We start from the raw sequence: 19,030 nt of genomic DNA, 5'->3' as shown, positions 1-19,030 counted from the left end.
AGGCGCCTTCGGTGGTACAAATAGTATAGGATATAGGGATTTGGACTTTGCTAGCCAGCTATCTCCTCGGGTAAATTGTTGATCTAATCGCCAAGCAGATCAATCGGTCGGGGCTTATTTTGTTGGTCTTTTCAAGGACATGTCTGTAGAATGCCCTTGCTCTTTTACAGTCTTTTCTTCGTGTCTATTCCTCTCTAATTGAGCGCGCTTTCTTGCGGCTACCCCTAGCTAATCTCCAAGCAGATTTAACGGTTGCAAAGACCGTATTCAACTTACAAAAGGAATTTTATTGCAACCCCAAAACTCCTTTTGCCAGTTGGATACGGTCTTTGCAAGCGTGAGATCTGCTTGGAGATTTACCCCCTAGCCTGGGTATCATCATTCGTAGTTATAGTCAGCTCAATCAAGCGAAAATGATGAGTAAGCAGAAAGATTGAGACAGCGGTGACTACGGAGGATGGCGCCCATACTCTCCAAGCAGAAGTAAGATCCGGGGTATTTTCGACGTATTTTCGCGGTATTTTATACGTCTTTCTACTTTTCCGTTTTTAGTTGGGTCTCCATGAGGAGGATCTTACCTCTGCTTGGAGAGTAGGTGCCCCCGACCGATTCATTTGATTGGAGGTTAGGAACATCATGATGAAGTCATCATAACGACTGCTCCGTTTTACTGAGCCACAAACAACCACAATCTCCTTGGAGATTAGATGCCTGCTATTGTTCCAAAACCCAGGGGAGTAAAACTAGCTTTAGCCTTAGTTTTATCCGAGATAGAGTTGAGTTGATGTGTGGGCGATTTTAGTCCTGGTAGAAGTAGGTCACCAGTGCCCGCTCCTCGGTCGATATTAGGTTTCAGGTTTAAATTTAGTCAAACCGGTCGATGACTCGATATACAATCGTTCGTAAGGCCCGGGATAGCGTAGGAAATAAGGCAACATAAGCAAACAAATTTCTAAGTAGATTTTCATTCTAGTCTTTCTAGTTCAATACGAAAACCGTGTATATAAAGCCATGGTCCGGAATAAGGTGGGAAATAATGCAACATGAGTAAGCAAATGTCTAAGTAAACCTGTATTCTAGTATTCCTAGGTCAATACCCAAGCCGTGTATTACAAGGACAGGATTGAACGTCACGAATTATCAAAGTTTGCTTTAGCTGTGGATAAAGTTCTGTATTGAGAGAGAAAAACTGAAAACCAGGGCACGAAATTTGAGAGGACTAGAAACAAACAAACACTCATACTTATCTCCAAGCAGATGTTGGGCAGAAAATCGCAATGTAACCAACCGGCTGGGCTTTACTAATATAATATTACTAATAACAATTGAGTACCAGACAAGCCAAGTCAGTCACAGAAAACACGATTTTCACCCCCAACATCTGCTTGGAGATTACTCAGCTACTAGTGCTAGTATCCTGATGGTAGTAATAGAGTTGACATCCCAACCGCAGAGCACTACAGGAGTAACCGCAAGCAACAGAGGTCTAGTATACTCACGAGCCGGGACCAGCAGTACCGACTATGTGCTCGTCTGTCCGACATCCGGCCTCAGGCCATAGTGAGCTTCGTCGATGGCCTACTTTCGGGCTTCGCCAAGAAGTTTTTTCGGCGCCCTTAGTTAGTGAGTTTATTGTTCGTTTTTCTTTATTTTTGGTATGTGGATCATGAGGTATTGGCAACACGAAGGGCAAGTTCGATCATAGATCACCTAGCGTCTTCCGTAGTACTGCAGCAGAAGGTCCCGTTTTTGTATCTTTATAAAAAGCGCCCAGCGACGAAGGCTCTTGGACGAAGGGTGGCGGCTAGCCGCGTCTAAATTAGAGATGTTCGCTCGGGCTGAGGAAGCCGTTATTGTGAACCGTCGGTGCAGACAGGGCCGCGGGAATAAGTTAAGTCCTCCCTCCGAGCCAGCCAGGTTTGACAGCCCGCTCTATTAACCCCACATTAGGCGGTAATCCGCACACAGGCCGCGCCGTGAACAAATATGGGCTCCCGGTCTGCCACCCGGCACGGCCGTATTTGCTCGCAAGGGACGAGAACACGCACCTACATGTACATGTCGGGAACACGCACCTACATGTACATGTCGGGAACACGCACCTACATGTACATGTCGGGAACACGCACCTACATGTACATGTCGGGAACACGCACCTACATGTACATGTCGGGAACACGCACCTACATGTACATGTCGGGAACACGCACCTACATGTACATGTCGGGAACACGCACCTACATGTACATGTCGGGAACACGCACCTACATGTACATGTCGGGAACACGCACCTACATGTACATGTCGGGAACACGCACCTACATGTACATGTCGGGAACATGCACCTACATGTACATGTCGGGAACACGCACCTACATGTACATGTCGGGAACACGCACCTACATGTACATGTCGGAGGAACTTGATAAAGGCTAATCTCCAAGCAGATCTATCGGTGACAATTTTGTAAAACAATTTGTTAACTACTGAAGATCTGAATAAAACAAACAAACAAATGACAGTATCCAAAAGGCAAAACCAATATTTGGCCAATAATACCGCTTTTGCCCTTTGAATTTTGTCACTAGTGCCACCGATAGAGCTTGTAAATTGCTTTAAGGGCACACGTCGTCTTCGTCAAGGAGAAAGCAGTTTTAAGACACAGACAGAATGGGTTCCGGACGAAAATCATTATCTAGTAATCTGTGTTAAAGATGATGAGATGTACACATCTAAAAGTATATCATTTTAGCCCTACGGCTAGATTGCCGTGAACTTTACCGTAGTACATACTAAAATCACCTGGGAAATGTGATACGAAGACAGTTAAATGCGTATCGCAATATTTTGATTTAAAACAAGACACTCACACACAGCATTCGTTGCACACAAAGCGTTCAAGACTCATGTCAAGAGCACAGACCGGGTCGTGAGCAAATATGGCCATTGGCTCACACGGGACGAGAACACGCACGGTGTACAGAACCATTTATAGACACATACAGGTCAAAAGAACCTTCGTCAAGGAGATTTAAAATTTTTAAGACGCAGACACAACAGGTTTAAGACGATAATCTTGATTTTTATATGAACATGACTAACTGTTATTTTCTCAATGATTAACTTACATGTGAGGAGAAACAAAGCTTCATATTTTAAAGGGTACACTTCTTCTTGAAGCAGATTCAACATTTTTAAGACGCACACACAACGGGTTCAGGGCGAAGAAACTTAATTTACTAATCTCAAAGCAGATGTAAGGATGTCCTTACTCGATTTCCTTGTATCTATATATATGTATGGCCTCCGCCGGTCAGTATTGACCATGGTAAAATCCTAACTCACAGCAGCCCTACAGCATCGACTATGGCTAAACAGCCCTATACGAAAATGGCAGTCTCTGCCACATAGATCACTAGATTTCTTTGTATCTAGCGAAACAAATAGGCAAATATACTTAGTGCGTGTATATTTCCGCTCTGCGCAAGAGACGTTTAATGTAAACAATGTGCTTTCTGATCACCTTTATTGCATTACGTAGTTCAAATAGAATTTTTTTCTTAGTAGTTTAAGTAGCATGAATAGAATAATACACAGTTGTTGTAGGGAACTGTTCAGTTACTTGCAAACTATTGTATCCTTTACAATTGTTCTACAATAAAGTTTAACTTTTAACGAGGTGGTTTCGACGGTGTCACGTGAAGAATGATTGAGCTGATGTTGGGTGCCCGTAACGAGACACGGCACGTCACTGTCCGGCCGTAAGCGATATGATACGTCAGAAAGGGATATGATACGTCAGATGACGCGCAGGATGCCGACATGACGTCCGCGGTGTTTCTGCCGTACTGACGGCTCCGAACAGTTGGCAGGACGCTGGCGCGGCATCTGTCACCGAACGTCATGTGCATACTCCGGGCCTGGCGGGTGTATTGTTCGTATACGCAAAGTTATCAATAATCAGTGGTAACGGAAAATATGGGAGGATAATATAAGAGAACGAGACAATCAAGACACTGAGAGAAAGACTAATTAAGAGAAAAAGAAGACCGAGAAGGGCGGAGAAAACTGGTAGATCTTCTGTGGTGCCCCAATGGTCAAATACGTAGTACAAGGGATAGAAGAGATGAGAATGGCAAAGTCAACTGTCAACAATAACTAGACGCCTTTTTACCATTGTCCAACATGGTACATCAGTGCAATGTGTTGCCAGGAATGCATAGGGCTTGTTGTCTTGTAGCTACAATAGAATTCATCAAGGTATCTGTTGGATGTTTAGCCTGGATACCAGACTGTTTCCAGGGCCTACACAGACCAACCCCTCGGCTCTAGTATCTAGGACCAACATGCCCCGAAGGAAATTCTACAACTGGCCTCCCAGAGTCAGACCCCACACGATAGATAATGTAGCGATCGAGGGCCTGGCATCTAGGCTATTGTAGCCTCCATAGCAGGCTCTGAACCGGCCTTTTTGGGGGCTAAATAATACACCTTTTGCAGCCAGCCCGTAACCATCAGCCAACCCCGTAACCATTTTGCCGGTATGGTTACGGGGTTGGCTGATGGTTACCGGCTGGCTGCAAAAGGTGTATTATTTAGCCCCCAAAAAGGCCGGTTCAGAGCCTGCTATGGAGGCTAAGGCTATTGGATGTTTGGTCATATCTTTCCCTACACAACATTTGGAAACTTTTATAGACGTGGGGTCGTGTGGCGCAACGGCAAGCTTTTCGGCTCCCAGCGGTCCCGGGTTCGCATCCCCTGACGCCTCCGATGTTGTGCCCTTAAGAAAGACATTTTACACGAGTTTCCTTACTCCATCCAGGCCTAAAATGAATACAATGTATATTGTTCTCTGTACGTGGCACTGTTAAAATAAGTTAAAACGTGAGTGCAGTGCCACGTCGTCCTTGTCTGTCAAAAAATCGAAGTAAAAAAAAAACTATAGATGGGATATCATCCTTATACAATGTATATACACCAGAACGCAATCGAAGTCCTGTACGCTGGCATCTGTCGCCGACCTGCGTCATCGGCGCGCGGAATGGTGCATGCGACACTCGCCGTCGCCATGGCAACGTCGTAAGGATGTCCGACCCCGCAGAAATCCAAACCTATTCCGGGCCTCCTTTTATCAAAGAGTTACGGCCTTTTGTCTCCTGGAAATATCTGAAGTCTATATTCTGACGACGACTTCGCTTACACGGGTCACTGTAGCCTCTGGTCAGCTGGTCATGATCAGGGAGTACAGTTTGCGGCCTAGGAAACTAGCAAACCGTATTCCCTGGCCAGCTATGAAACTCCTCTAGTATGTTATCTGTCTATTTGGCGAAATTCTACTATTTTTCCAGTGACCCGTGGAGCCTGGTAGAGATTAGGGTCACTGTGCCAACCGTATTAACGAGGGAAACACTTTATGACGTGTTCTCTTTCCATTCAAACCAATACAGCAATAAGGAGAATTATTTACAGTTTAGTTTTTATGTCACGTTTCCGTCAGACCCACGACAGCAGGCGTTTCCCTTAGCCGGCTAAATGCCTCGCCCGTCATATCGAGAAGGCAGGTTATATTTTTGGTGCTATAATTGATTGATTGCCGTGGACTATGCCAGGCGCGCGGGTTATGGCGCTATCCTCGCGAGAATGTCGTCGCCCCTGGCAACCGCGTGCAGACGACATGCCACGCCGGCACGGGGGCAGGGGTGGGTCAGCGCCGGGGCGCGGGCACTCCGCGGGAGGATCGCGGCACTCACGGCAGGGACGGGGCCGGCGAAATATAGACGCTGTCACCCGGCCCACAAGTAGCAAGACGGACGGCGGGAACGATCAAGGCTGAGGAGGCATTTAGCGTCCGGGAGTGGCACGGGCCCGCAGGAGCGGCGGCAATGGGAAGTATGGAGGCGGCACTGCTCTGTTGTTCTTTGCTAAGTCGATAACAAAAATGCCTGTCGTGCCCGTCGTGCCAGCAGCAACAAGTTTGAAATGGCCGGGTCATTCCAGCAATGGTAATATTGACGGCTTAACTCCCGGTGCGACCCCCAGGCGGCATCCCGGCCTCTCAAGTCCCGCATATTTGACAGGGGAGAGAGAAATGTCTCGTCTTCTGGAGAGATGCTGCGGAGACGGACTCAGACCGCCGGCAGAGAAAAGAGCGAACTGTTTGTCTTTTTTTCAGTCTCTCCCCACCAAAGATACACTACACGACCTCTGTTGTTTTGTTAACCTTATAATGGATTGACACAGTCAGGAGGGCGGAAAGTGGACACTCTGCGCCAGTCTATAACGGGAAACTCTCTTCTTGATGACTCAGGACATTCGACTTTGATTTGATACAACACTTATGTTCTTGAGTACATTGCACTTTACAAGTACATATACCGTAGAAAATCTAAGTAACACTGTAGTTTTACCACACCATCCCTCCTTGGATACATACGAGTACCTAACTGACAATAAAAGTCTATATTTTGGGACAAGTGTTTACATCAAAATTTATGTGCCACCTCTGCCCTTCACAAATATTGTCACAACACTTAAGTCCTTCAGTATACTTATGGCTTTATGGTTGCAATTGCAGCAAACAGGCACGTAGCACGGCAGTCTTATCAGTGATAAACACGATATGTCAAGCTCGTCGGGGCACATACACAATGATATTGATGATAAATTTTGATAGATTTTAGAAAATATCTATATTCTAGGACGTGACTAACATCAATAAATACGAGCCACCCCAACTGCGCAAAGCAAAAGACATAGTACTTTCAAATGTCCAGAAAAAACAGTTCAAGAGATCGAAAAGATATCTCAAATGTTCAAGTAACAGGTCAGTGTTCATTTCCAGAGTTTTGTTGGGTTGGGTCTGCTGCATGCAGTCGGCGTCTTCCATGCCACCCCCGACTCTTCACAAATGTCACAACGCATCCATGATTGCACGCAACCAACCCCAAACTATTTGTTGTGGTAAACCTTCATTCCGTTGATATGTCACTGCGCAACATCTAACGTTATGTGCAGTTCACACACTTAAGCAACACGACAGATATCCGTAAAGGAAAGACAGGGCATATTAACATGTCTGGCATGCCCATGACCTACGATGACGACCTTTCTTTCCGATAAAGTTATCTTATTACTGCCAGATAACTCTTCCGTCATCCATCCAGTCACTAGTGGTGTCTGAGGCCACACTAACAGGATTTTATGGACGACATCCTCTGGGCAACCCAAAACTGCGTGCGAAAGAAAGGTTGGACGAAAAAAGGTCCGGCGGCGGCGGACTGCCCTGTCACGTCAAACGACGGGACCTTGTCATGGGATGGAGCCCGACCCAGGCTACACACTGTGACTGAAATCTCATAGCTTTCTTGTGACTGTCACCACTGAACTGATGACGTCTTCAACATCAAACTGATGACATACACCACTGAACTGATGACGTCTTCAACATCAAACTGATGACATACACCATTGAACTGATGACGTCTTCAACATCAAACTGATGACATACACCATTGAACTGATGACGTCTTCAACATCAAACTGATGACATACACCATTGAACTGATGACGTCTTCAACATCAAACTGATGGCATTCACCACTGAACTGATGACGTCATTTACATCAAACTGATGGCATTACATTGAACTGATGACGTCATTCACATCAAACTGATGACATTACATTGAACTGATGACGTCATTCACATCAAACTGATGACATTCACCATTGAACTGATGACATCATTCACATCAAACTGATGAAGTATTAAAACGATTGAATTGGTGACGTCGCTCACATCAAAATGATGACATTACAGTGAACTGGTGACATCGATCTTTGTATTGATGACGTTGACCCCTGTACTGATGACGTTGCCCCATGAACTAACGGCGGTTGTCCCTGGCGGTGGGAAAGGCCAATGTGTCGGTTGCCCCAGTGCTGGAACACGTGCCCCAAACATCACAGTGTCAGAAGTACAATGTATGTGGAACGGAGTCTTGTTGAAAGGATGACAGATGAATCCGTTCTGTTTCCGACCCTTACAAAAGGATATGCCGTTATGCGCCAACCGTTGAGAAGGGTATACAATACGGCGGGAAATTTGTTACATCTGTTCGCAGAGGGGGCGGAATATTATTTGTGCTTCTGTGCCTTTTCATTCTTTTGTCCTGTCACACAGTCGACGAACTTTGGTCGTATTTCTAGATCGCCAGAAGTTCACCCGATTTTAAAATCGATAGAGGGTCGAGCGTATTTTTTCGCCAGAGAATCTACCCTATCATATTTATGCTTTGGTCCCATTTCCAATCCGGGGCCCGGCTGGGAAGTTTGCGAAAACGAAAAATGATAAATGCATATAAAGAAAATGCACAATGTATGGTTAGGAGTAATTGTGTTACGTTTTGTATCTTTTGTTGTCTTTTATATCATATTTTTCGTTCCCACAAGTTGTCCGGTCGCGCACCGGATTGGAAATGAGCGACCAAAGCATTAACAGGGCTTGGTCACTTGCCATGCGAACATCGGTTGTCTCCCCTAAAAATCGCACGATGATCGAGAGAGCACTGGGTGTATTACTTCCGCGGGAAAATGTCCTTTAGAGCGCGTAGAGTCGTCGGCCGATCGATTGTCGTGCTGTGTGACAGGGGCTTTCTCACGGCGACTCCGGGTTTTGACTCGATCGTCGGTGGTCTATCACCCCCTGATGTCTTCATTATAAAGACCCGGTCTGTCGGAGCTTTATGGGGTCGTGTGGCGTAACGGCAGGGTGTTTGGCCCAGGACCCAGAGGTCCTGGGATCGAATCCTGTCATGTCACCGATCCCGATCGAATCCTGTCATGTCGTGCCACTGGGAAAGAGACTTAACACGACGTTCCTGGCTCCACCCAGGTGTAAAAATGAGTACCTAACTTTGGTTGGGGAGGCATTGAAAAGGCTATGGAAGGAGAGGGTTGGGCTCCGCCTTCCAATACCATCCCATAATAAGATAATACCCACTGCCCCTAAAGTGACCCAACCGTCTTGATAAGACGCATAGGGGTGGCGCCCATTTCCATTTCTATAGCCCTTGGGCCACACATTTGTGCAAGTCACCACAGCAGGGGGCTAGTCCACTTGTTGTGGTGTGTGTGTTTAACTTCCATACTCTCTCCCAAATGCTGAGTGCTAAGCAGAGAACGCAGTATCCTACGGCATTAGAAAGGCTATGGGAACTTTACCGTTTTTCACCTGTCGGACTGGGAAGATGGAGGACTCTGGGGTTATTTCCTGTGACTGATCGGGACCGGAGGACAAGAATCACCGGGACCAATCGATGTGAGGCGGAATTATCCCGGAAGACTAAATAAAATGGGACGCTGTCCTCTGGGAAAATTGATCATTCTAACTAGCATATCACCATAGTTATATATTAGCCGCCTTTGCAGGTCTTCTGGGCGGCGCCGAGTGTTTAATATTTTTGGGGAGCGCTGATTCGCTATTTTCAACACGACAATATTGTATCGTTATCTCGTATGGCAATATATCAGTGACCACGGAGATTTTGCGATATTGGAATGTTTTTCCGAAAGAACTTTTTCGAAATTGCCGACAACACTGTTTTGGGGAAAAAAATCGACTTTATAACAATTCTCAGACACGCCCCCTTGATTCCCTGCATGAAGGTGCTCACATTCTTTCGATCTGAAATTCTGACAGAAAACGGGAACGGGAACGGCTTCACGACTTTTCTGTCAGTGTAACCGACATCCAAACAGATCTTAGAAAGGGAAAATCGTAGGCTTTTTTTTATATGGCTCAAAAACAGGACAGAGAACGATACTTTCCTCCCTCCCAACATCTGCTTGGAGAAGATGGTGCTTCCCGGCATGCCCCGCAAAACAGACTGTCAAGATGGCGGCCGCCGGGCGACATTTCCACATCATCGCGGCGATTTTCCTGTCCGCTGCCTCCTACTCGGCCCCCTTGGAGGGAGTCCCCAACAAGATGGACCCCAGGGCTTGCGGCAAGCCAGAAGAGTCGCAGAAGAACGCCATGGCCCTCCCGGTGACGCTGTACGAGCCCATCGGGGCCGTGTTTGGGGGGTGCCGGGTGTGGGCAGGGCACATCCCCCCCAACTCCTACCTCGGCCTGGGGCTTGGCGAGGTCGCCAAGGAATGCGGTAAGCAAGGCTTTCAAACATTTGTCAACAGCGTAACTGTCGCGTAGATCGCACAGAACAACAACGTATCCGTTACTGGGTGTCTGTGCGACACTGTCGTCCATTTTGCTTGTTGTGACAGCGTCAGCTGACTGCCCAGCCGTCTTTGTTCAGTTGCACGACTGACCGATATCCACAGTACCGAACACAGTAAACATGTGCTCCACACCTGTACGGTACATAGCCTGGACGACAGCTTCAGTTAGAAAATAATTATTTGATTCATAATTTGAAAATTTGGAGCAAGGAATTATTTTTGGACTGAAGTGTCTCTAATTTTTCTTCTCAGATGTTTAAAGTCAAATATCTACATAACAATGTATTTCAGCACCGAAGTAAACATATCATAATACAAGATCGTAACGATGATAACTCGGTATCAACAGATAAACACGACATTAGATCGCTCTTGGTGTTTGTTATGAAAAACAACAACAAGAACAACCAGCTGTTGTTTTGAGGTCAAATGTTGCAAACGTCGAATGTTTTGATATTGACAACAACATATCATAAGCCAGGGGCGCTACATCATGTACATGTATGCTGTTTTGTTAACAAACAACACAGGAACAGGAACAGATTCACATCTAGATCAGCAGATTAGTCTAATTCTCTGAAAAAACCTACCGTATTACACCATGAGAAGTTGCGACTGTAGATATAAAGAGATTGAATGTCACAAACAATGAGCCGTTTAGTTTATGTAGCTTAAAGTTAAACACCCGTGTTTGGATATGTCTGGGTATCACTTACGCTCTTCTTTGTCCAACAACATCAGGAGAGCGGAGACATTTTCAGGGCTACAAGATTGTGGGTTTTGAAGGGGGCAAACAATAGCCTCTACCAGGCTCCACGCATCACTGGAAAAATAGTAGAAATCGGCCAAATAGAGTTGATAGTATGCTAGTCGAGTCGGTCGGCCAATAGGCGAACCACAACGGCTATTGGACCCTCTTGGCTGGCCAACCAGTGAGCCGCAGATCCTGGTAGAGGCTAGACAAACAACAAATTACCATGACAACGCTTATCATGTTCAGTCAGCCATCACAGTACAGTCAAAACTGCCCAAGAAGACCACTCAGGGGACTGATAAAATCTGGTCTATGTGGACAGGTGGCCACTACAGACAGGATTCTTAATGCTTGTGTCAATGGGGAAAATCATCTAAGGGACCACCAAAAAGTGTTGGCCAGGTGATTCTTGTGTATAGGTACTAATGTACAGGTTTGACTGAAATGACTTTTTTGCTCCTTGCATTAACCAGAGTTATCTGTTTTTCCCAATTCCCAGCATGTTAATCCATGAATTGTGATACGGTCTATTGGCCTGTGCTATACAAGAGACCTACACGCCATTCATAAATTATTAAAGAGTTATGCCACTTGCATTGCTATGAATGAATGAATGAAAATTTTATTGTAATCCTATAATTATGATCCGCTAAGACAAATACATTGCAGCTGAATTGCGTACTTCTTTTACAAATGATGATAAAACAAACTGTTTACTATTTTCACAAATTACAAATGATAAGTTGATCTTATTTATAGAATCTAACACAAATGATTATTAACTACTACATGGTTTTAGTCAAACCTTTTTTCCAGTATGCAAAGGAGTCTGTGCAATGTTCTATGCAATACAAGTGACCTTGACTACAAGCCATGTATGAATTGTTAATGAGTTATTGGCAAGTTTTGCATTGCTACATGGTCTTACTCTTAGTTGGACTGTTTTTCCAGTGTGTGAAGGTCAGTGCATAAAAGGATCTATGCAATGCAAGAGACCTTGACTATAACTTAGTACAAGCTATGTATGGATAAAGAGTTATTGGCTAGTTTAGCATAGCAGCTACACGTACTTGGTCTTAGTGTATATCTGTATCTATATAGCTGGTATGTAAAGGAGTCAGTAAAATAGTCTATGCAATACCTTGACTACAAACCATGTTGAAGAGTTATCAGCTTTGTTGTATGACTCAGTCGGACTGTCAACACTTTGAAAGACAGGGTTGTTGATAGGTGATATATCAGTACTGCGATCAGTTTCAGGAAATCCTGTTGTCCAAATTGCAGGTGCTGTCGGAGGTTACATAAGTCGACTGTTTTGCCAACACAAGGTTGTCACAACAGAGTTAGAGTAACCAGAGGTCTTCCTCTAGATTTCTTGGATGTTGGGAGGGTTTCGAGGAACGTAACCGGTGTTTCAGTAGTGCTCACACCTGTACAGTTTCTTCACACCTGCCCATAGGTGTCCGCAACAGGTTCAAATACCCTTGGGATTGCTTCCCTGATGGGTATAACTGTAAACTTTTCGACACAAGGGTAAACAGACATCTGTCATTACAATCAAATTGCAAGTAAGCATGGCCCAGAACATCTGAGTGGCTCACAGTGAGCCATGTTTTGTGTTGAACTGAAGTCACATGAGTAATTCCACCAGGTTACATGATTTCCCCACCCTGAAAAGATACGTCCAAACAGATCTCCAACCCAACGTCCCCCTGTATAATACACTCCTGTATATCCAAACTGTGTACACTTGGGGGGTGCTGCACTAGAGGTCTCTCAAACCCACTATTTTTCAAAGTGGTGGATTTATGTAACCTGGCGGATTAATGTTAATGGCAGTTAGATAAAAGAAGTATTGTTCTATCTGTGCTATACTGTAATTCACTTTATCTTTATGGTAGCAGAAATTCACGGTGTAAGGAAAATTGACATTTTCACTGAACTTTAACTTCACAGTGGCGGCAAGTGATTTACAGAACGGTTGTGTGAAGGAATCATAAATGATTACAACAGGTTTTTTCATGGTGATGATAAGTTCACGGTACAGAGGTGACCGTGAAAACAGTGAACATAAAGTTACAGTGAAATAAACAACAATTACAGTATTGCTTTAAACCCTTCTCCTCCTTGTCTCCTGTACAGAGCAAGGCAGCCTGTCTACCATATCGGGCCTGTGCTCCCTCCTGGGGAAGAATGGCGCGACCCAGGACACCTGTCAGAGTGACCAGGAGTCCCCGGCCACCAGCATGCTCAGGGTAAGTCTGGCTGGCAGCACCTGTACTGTAGGCATTCAAATGTTTGCAGTGTTTTTATCTTTGTGTTTTTATTTTCTCTCCCCTGCAAATAAGACACCCTGAATATGTGTTTCCAATGTATTACTACTATGCTGCAGTATTGTTTCAACCACAAACTTGGAACACAGGGAAAACCTCCACTCCCCATCGACCACAAAATTAAGTCCCTGTAAAAATAAAATAATTTACAGTAACTGATAATAGTGGTCCTTTGTAAAGAACAAGGTACTCCATACATGTGTAAAAGTATAAAGACACAATAGCTTGAACCTTGAACCTTGAAAGAGGACATCGGTGATGTGATCTCGGAAGACAATGGGTTCTTCTGCACCACGCAGTCTGGTCTTCAATATTAGCGATCGAAGCTCTGTTGTAGATATGTCACTGAGCCAAGCATCCCTTGCATCAAAGGGGATTCGGAAAAATCAACAATTTTAGCTTTGAAAAGCTTGAAAATTCAGTAATTTTTGCATCATCTCAAAAAATGAACTGTCAATGATGAATAACATGTCATTGATTATATGAACTTAAATCATATCACACCGTAGATCTATTGTGATATTGTATAGAATATATTCCATGTTAAATGTGTGCCTGTTCTCATATGTACAGGAATATGCTACTGTTCTGCTGGACAAGGGACTGGTTCCCCTGGTCAGCTCTGGGAACTCACAACTGGATGCAGAAATAGGTACGCTTTGTTTTTTGTTTTTTTGTTTCTTTTGCATAACAGTTAACTACCTTTAGGTATAACACACCAGTTTTATACAGCAGGTTCAAGCTGTATATTGTAGGTACAAGGCCAGACTCTAAGGTTAATGTTTGATCTGTTCTTACAGGGATGGATGGACCCCTAGTCTTTCTCAATAAGTGCAGTAGGATCTTTAACGTGTTGGAGGTGTGGCTCTTCTACAAACACAGGGCCTCTTGCTAATAGGTGTAAAGTCAGGTGTAAAGAGGAAATAGGTATAATTGTGTAAAGTGCCTTTCCCAAGGTTACAACATTGGGGACTGCTAGGGATTCCAACCCAGAACCTTTAGGTTAGATTCCAAGTCAACAACCTTAACCACAAGACCACTTAGTCTTGTTACTATAATTATGAAGAGCTAAAAGCAATCTTCTTGACACCTAACTAGTTATTTTTAGAAGACATTATCTGTCTGAAGGGTCAAATTGTAAGTCACTCGTGAATAGTTTAATTAGGTTGGTAAATGACTGTAAGTATCTGCCACTATGTCACAATGCATCAAGTCAGTGGTAGTAAAGTCCACCATGCCCTAAGGAAAGCAGCTAAGGAGTTACCGAAATGTTTAACTTAACAGATACAGATACAGAACTTTGGGTTGTGTAGCAAAGAACCCGACATACAGCATATGTAAATCACTTGGACAGTTCCAAGAGGTGGAAGTGGCCCTTGTGGGGGTGAAGAGTTGTTGAGGAGGAGATGATACGGTCACAAGTGGTGCTTGGTAGCCACTACACTGACTACAGCCTTGATCTTTGTCCAGATTAGGTAACATGATACAATATAATGGCGAATGGTGTATAGTTCTTTCATTGTAAACAGACCAATCCCGAGGCCACACCCTGCACAGACTGGGATCCAATTTCACAATACCCAAGAGCAGGGCTCGAAATACTGGGTGCATGTGCACCTGTGTGCACCCAATGTTTGACTGTGGGTGCACCTAGATATTTTTGTACTCTATAGGGTAAAGGTTCTCTTGTACACTAGTATACAGAATATTCTTGAAATGTAAGTATCAGAAGAAGCAATATAACCTTTTGTTGTACTTTATTTGATGCATTAATTTGAAATCTGGAAATAATCACAGATTGAGGTTCATTAGCCTCAAACTTATGTTTTGCTGACATTCAACTTCGGTGCACCCAAATTTTTTTCTGTGCACCTAATTCTTCTGGTTGGGTGTACCAGTGCACCTATTTCCAAAAAAAGAATTTCGAGCCCTGCAAGAACCATGCAACAGAGAGCCAATCAGAGCTCGCGCAGATATTTTACGTAAACAAATTTGAATGCCAATCATTTCTGTATCAACCCCTGCCAGACTAATAATTTTCAAAGCAATCAGAGGTGCAAACTGGAGGTACAACAGGATGGATACCGGGCTGGAGCAGTGCTCCCAAGCCTCTGAAATGTGTTATTCTCTTCTAGCTTTTGGCATCGTGCTTGCAAATACTGGATCCCCGGATGAGTCCATACAGCATTTCTCTGCTTTCCTAAAGGTAAGTTGAAATGATATGTAATATCCTTGTGCTTGACAGCCTATAGCTAGTTGGTATTTTTTTAAATAATCTCTTTGTCTTTAGGTAGATTCCAAAGTCTTGTCTCTACTTGAACTGGGGGGTGGCATCCTTATTTTGTCAGTCCTACTCAGGGTTTTTTGTAGAAAAATTTAACAAGAGGGCGCACACACAGGCGAGTGAGCGAATTCTATGTATTTATGGAAGACTCGATCACTGAGTGAAGGCTGTATGCTGATATTAAGCTGAAATCTGAATTCGACAAGGGGGCGCTAGGCTGAAACAAGAGGGCGCAGCACCCTCTTTCCTGATTTAGATGAACCCCTGTAAATACTTACTAGCGGCAATTTTTTGAGAGTGGCAAGTAGGGAAAACATGACTTAGCTATACAATTACAGGCACGTTTATTGTTTTCTTCTTATTGTAAATTTGTGTTTTTTGTTCCAACCTTGTAGGATCATCCCGATGTTATCGCTGCTTATCATGGAAGAGGGTCGGCGTACGCTCGGAAAGGTTTGCAGGTATGAGATTGAGAGTGTTTGTCTGTACTTCAGTGTGGGACAAGTGGTACCTTAATTTCTGAGAAGTCCTACAGTGTTCAGACAACAAGCCTGTAATAAGGACCAAAGAAGAAGCTTTATTGATGACAAAAAAGGACAGTGACTCTCCTACTGCCAATTTTAAACTACAAAATAGCAATACAAAATAAATCTTAAAATGAATATGGAATTCATCTATAATCTCAGTATGGAGCCATGGAACATGTTTTTAAGTGCTAAGTTGTTTTAATGTCTTAAGATGGCAGGGCTCGAAATAGTGGGTGCATGTGCACCCAGTGCACCCAAAATTGGAGCTGTGCACCTAATTTTTGACTGTGGGTGCACTGGTGCACCTATATATTTTTGTAGCCTATAGGGTTAAGGTACTATTGTACACCAGTATACAAAATATTCTTGAAATGTAAGTATAAAAAACAGCATGATAACTTTTTGCTGTACTTTATTTAATGTATTATTTGTTTGAAATTCTGAAGTTAGCTATAGAATTACAGATTGTTCTTAAGTTCTTAAGAAAGGCAGCAGCGTTAAACTTTGTAATTATTTTCTGAAGAACATTCAACTTTATTTTATCTGGTGCACCCAAAATTCTTTCTGTTCACCCAATCTTTTGAGTTGGGTGCACCAGTGCACCTATTCCCAATTATGAATTTCGAGCCCTGAGATGCTATATGAAATATATTCCATATCATCCATACTTAGTTCATTAACTTTTAACCTTCTCCCTGCTGCTTAACCTTGTAAGTTGTAACCAATACAAAGTTGGTCCTGAAAGGCTACTTCAGTAGGAAGAAGGTTAAGTTGCAGTAAGCCATTCTACAACAGACATATTTACTGATCCACCACTGTTGCCCTTCCCCAGTATAAGATCAATGCAGAACTGGCCCTGGCCGACTTCACCAAAGCCATCGACCTCGACAGAAAACTGGCTGAGAGCTACGAGAGAAGAGCAGAGGTGGGACAAACACGCACGCACAAAGAGATACGCTAACAGTTCCATACCTTACAGGGGTTTTTCTAGAAAAATTGAATAACAGGGAGCACACACAGGCGAGGGAGCGAATTCTATGTATTTATAGGAGAATCGATTGCTGAGTGAAGGCTGGATATTAAGCTAAAATTTGAATTTGACAAGGGGGCGCTGAGCTGAAACAAGAGGGTGCAGCGCCCCTCTTTCCTGATTTAGATGAACCCCTGCCTTATATTGTAAAACTAATGAACAACAAGATGTAATGAATTTTTGTGTATACAGTATAGTGTCGATTTTAACATGCCGTGAGATTTAATTGTTGTATTAGTATTTTATTGTGTGTAATCTTTGCAAGCCATGTGATGAATCCCGCAATTCAGCCCTTTTGGGCTGCGAAGAGAGAATCAATGAATAAACATATATATACATATAAACTTTTGCTGTCTGTTCTTAAGGCCACACCGGTTCATTTTTTTGGTTCACAGATTTTAGAGGCAATGCTATATTGAAATATAAAGTCAGAAGCCGAGGGGAAAGTCTGTACCTTGGCACACACATTTTCAGAGAAAGGATACGGGCATATTCAAGCTTTACTCTCAGAGTCAGACATCTGTTTTAGATTTACGGATGAAACAATTCTGTAGTGCACAAGTAATGCAATGGAAACACATTACATGTATTCATGGTTTTCATTAGGGGTGGGTACCGGTACCGTGTACCGGTACAAAACCGGTATTTCTTAATGGACCGGTCCAAAAAAACCGGTCCGTAAAAAATCAGTGGACCGGCCTATGAACCGACTAGAAAATTCATAGTACCAGGCTACCAGCAGGCGACCACATAACTGGTCTCACAACTAAGAAAATACAAAACAGCAGATTTAACGAGTCGTTGTCGAAGACGTTAGCTGTGAATCTAGAAACACTCAAAGGATGAGTAAACAGACGGCGAGGAGAGTGTAGTTATAATTTTGAGACAAAGTGCAAACCTAAGAAATTATATCGTTCCAGACATGACGTTTGGAGACTTTTACGTGTGTCTCGCTCTCCAAAATATGATGTACTGCGAGACTACAATAATCAGGTACAGGTACAGGTCCGGACCTGGACCTGACCCTCTGGACCTGGACCTGAACCGGACCTGAATTTTATGTACCGGTACCCACCCCTAGTTTTCATGAGTTTGTGGTGGAGATGTCACTGTGGAAATTTCAAAAATAAAACCACCGCAAGCATTTCTAGATTTGCAGTATCTTTAATCTCTGTATTTTCAATTAATTGATCAATCATGTCAATATTACATAATCACACAGTTGAGCAGTCTTGTTGATAACTTCGTTGTTATTTGTTGATATATTTGTTTTTGTTATTGCTGTTGTTGTAGATCCTGTCCCCCATTGGGCGAGGCAGGGACGCCATCGCGGATCTGGACATCGCCATCAACCTGGAGCCGACGGCCAGACGGTACTTCAGGAGGGGAACCCTCAACTTCCTACGCGAGGTGAGAGGCATCCACCGACCCTGATTGTCCATCATAATTAGCAATTCAACCAATTTATTTATTTATTTATTTATTTTGATTTACCACATTTTGTGGAAGGATTGACATAACAGGTGAACTATCACCTTTTCAAGATGTCATCCCAGACCGGACTGTAAGATTTGGACCATCGCACACCGGGGCATGCCCCTACTCTTTTTCGAAAGGTGTGGTGGGTTCTTTAACGTGCGCGGGGTGTTGCTCTCCCCAAACACGGGGCCTCCATTTAACGTCCTATCCGAGGGACGTCCCTAGCCCTAGATGAGCTAGGTACTCATTTACACCTGAGTGAAGTGAGGAAAGTCGTGTTAAGTGCCTTTCCCAAGGAGATGTCACTGTGGAAACACAACGTCGGGGTGCAAGTTCGGACATGTCTCTAGGCACACCTGGGATTAGATCCCGGGACCCATTGTTT

General features: G+C 43.9%; 1 protein-coding gene across 4 annotated transcripts in view; it reads left to right on the top strand.

The window, feature by feature from the left end:
* Window positions 1-9,863: 9,863 nt before the first annotated feature.
* Window positions 9,864-19,030, top strand: part of LOC136433985 (tetratricopeptide repeat protein 13-like) — a 36,332-nt gene continuing 27,165 nt past the window's right edge. For 3 of the 4 annotated variants that reach the window (XM_066426627.1, XM_066426629.1, XM_066426628.1), the window contains exons 1-7: window positions 9,865-10,162; window positions 13,135-13,247; window positions 13,899-13,977; window positions 15,461-15,531; window positions 16,005-16,070; window positions 16,969-17,061; window positions 18,460-18,576. In XM_066426627.1, coding sequence (XP_066282724.1) covers window positions 9,895-10,162; window positions 13,135-13,247; window positions 13,899-13,977; window positions 15,461-15,531; window positions 16,005-16,070; window positions 16,969-17,061; window positions 18,460-18,576 — 807 coding nt within the window. In that variant the 5' untranslated portion in view covers window positions 9,865-9,894. Of the gene's footprint in view, window positions 10,163-13,134; window positions 13,248-13,898; window positions 13,978-15,460; window positions 15,532-16,004; window positions 16,071-16,968; window positions 17,062-18,459; window positions 18,577-19,030 lie in introns of all 4 variants that reach the window. The other variant, XM_066426626.1, reaches the window with a different exon arrangement.

This window comes from Branchiostoma lanceolatum, chromosome 4, assembly GCF_035083965.1.
Source record: "Branchiostoma lanceolatum isolate klBraLanc5 chromosome 4, klBraLanc5.hap2, whole genome shotgun sequence".
In the NCBI taxonomy this organism is placed as follows: Eukaryota; Metazoa; Chordata; class Leptocardii; order Amphioxiformes; family Branchiostomatidae; genus Branchiostoma; species Branchiostoma lanceolatum.
Note: the sequence above shows the minus strand (reverse complement) of the source record. Positions and strands in the feature narration are given on the sequence as shown.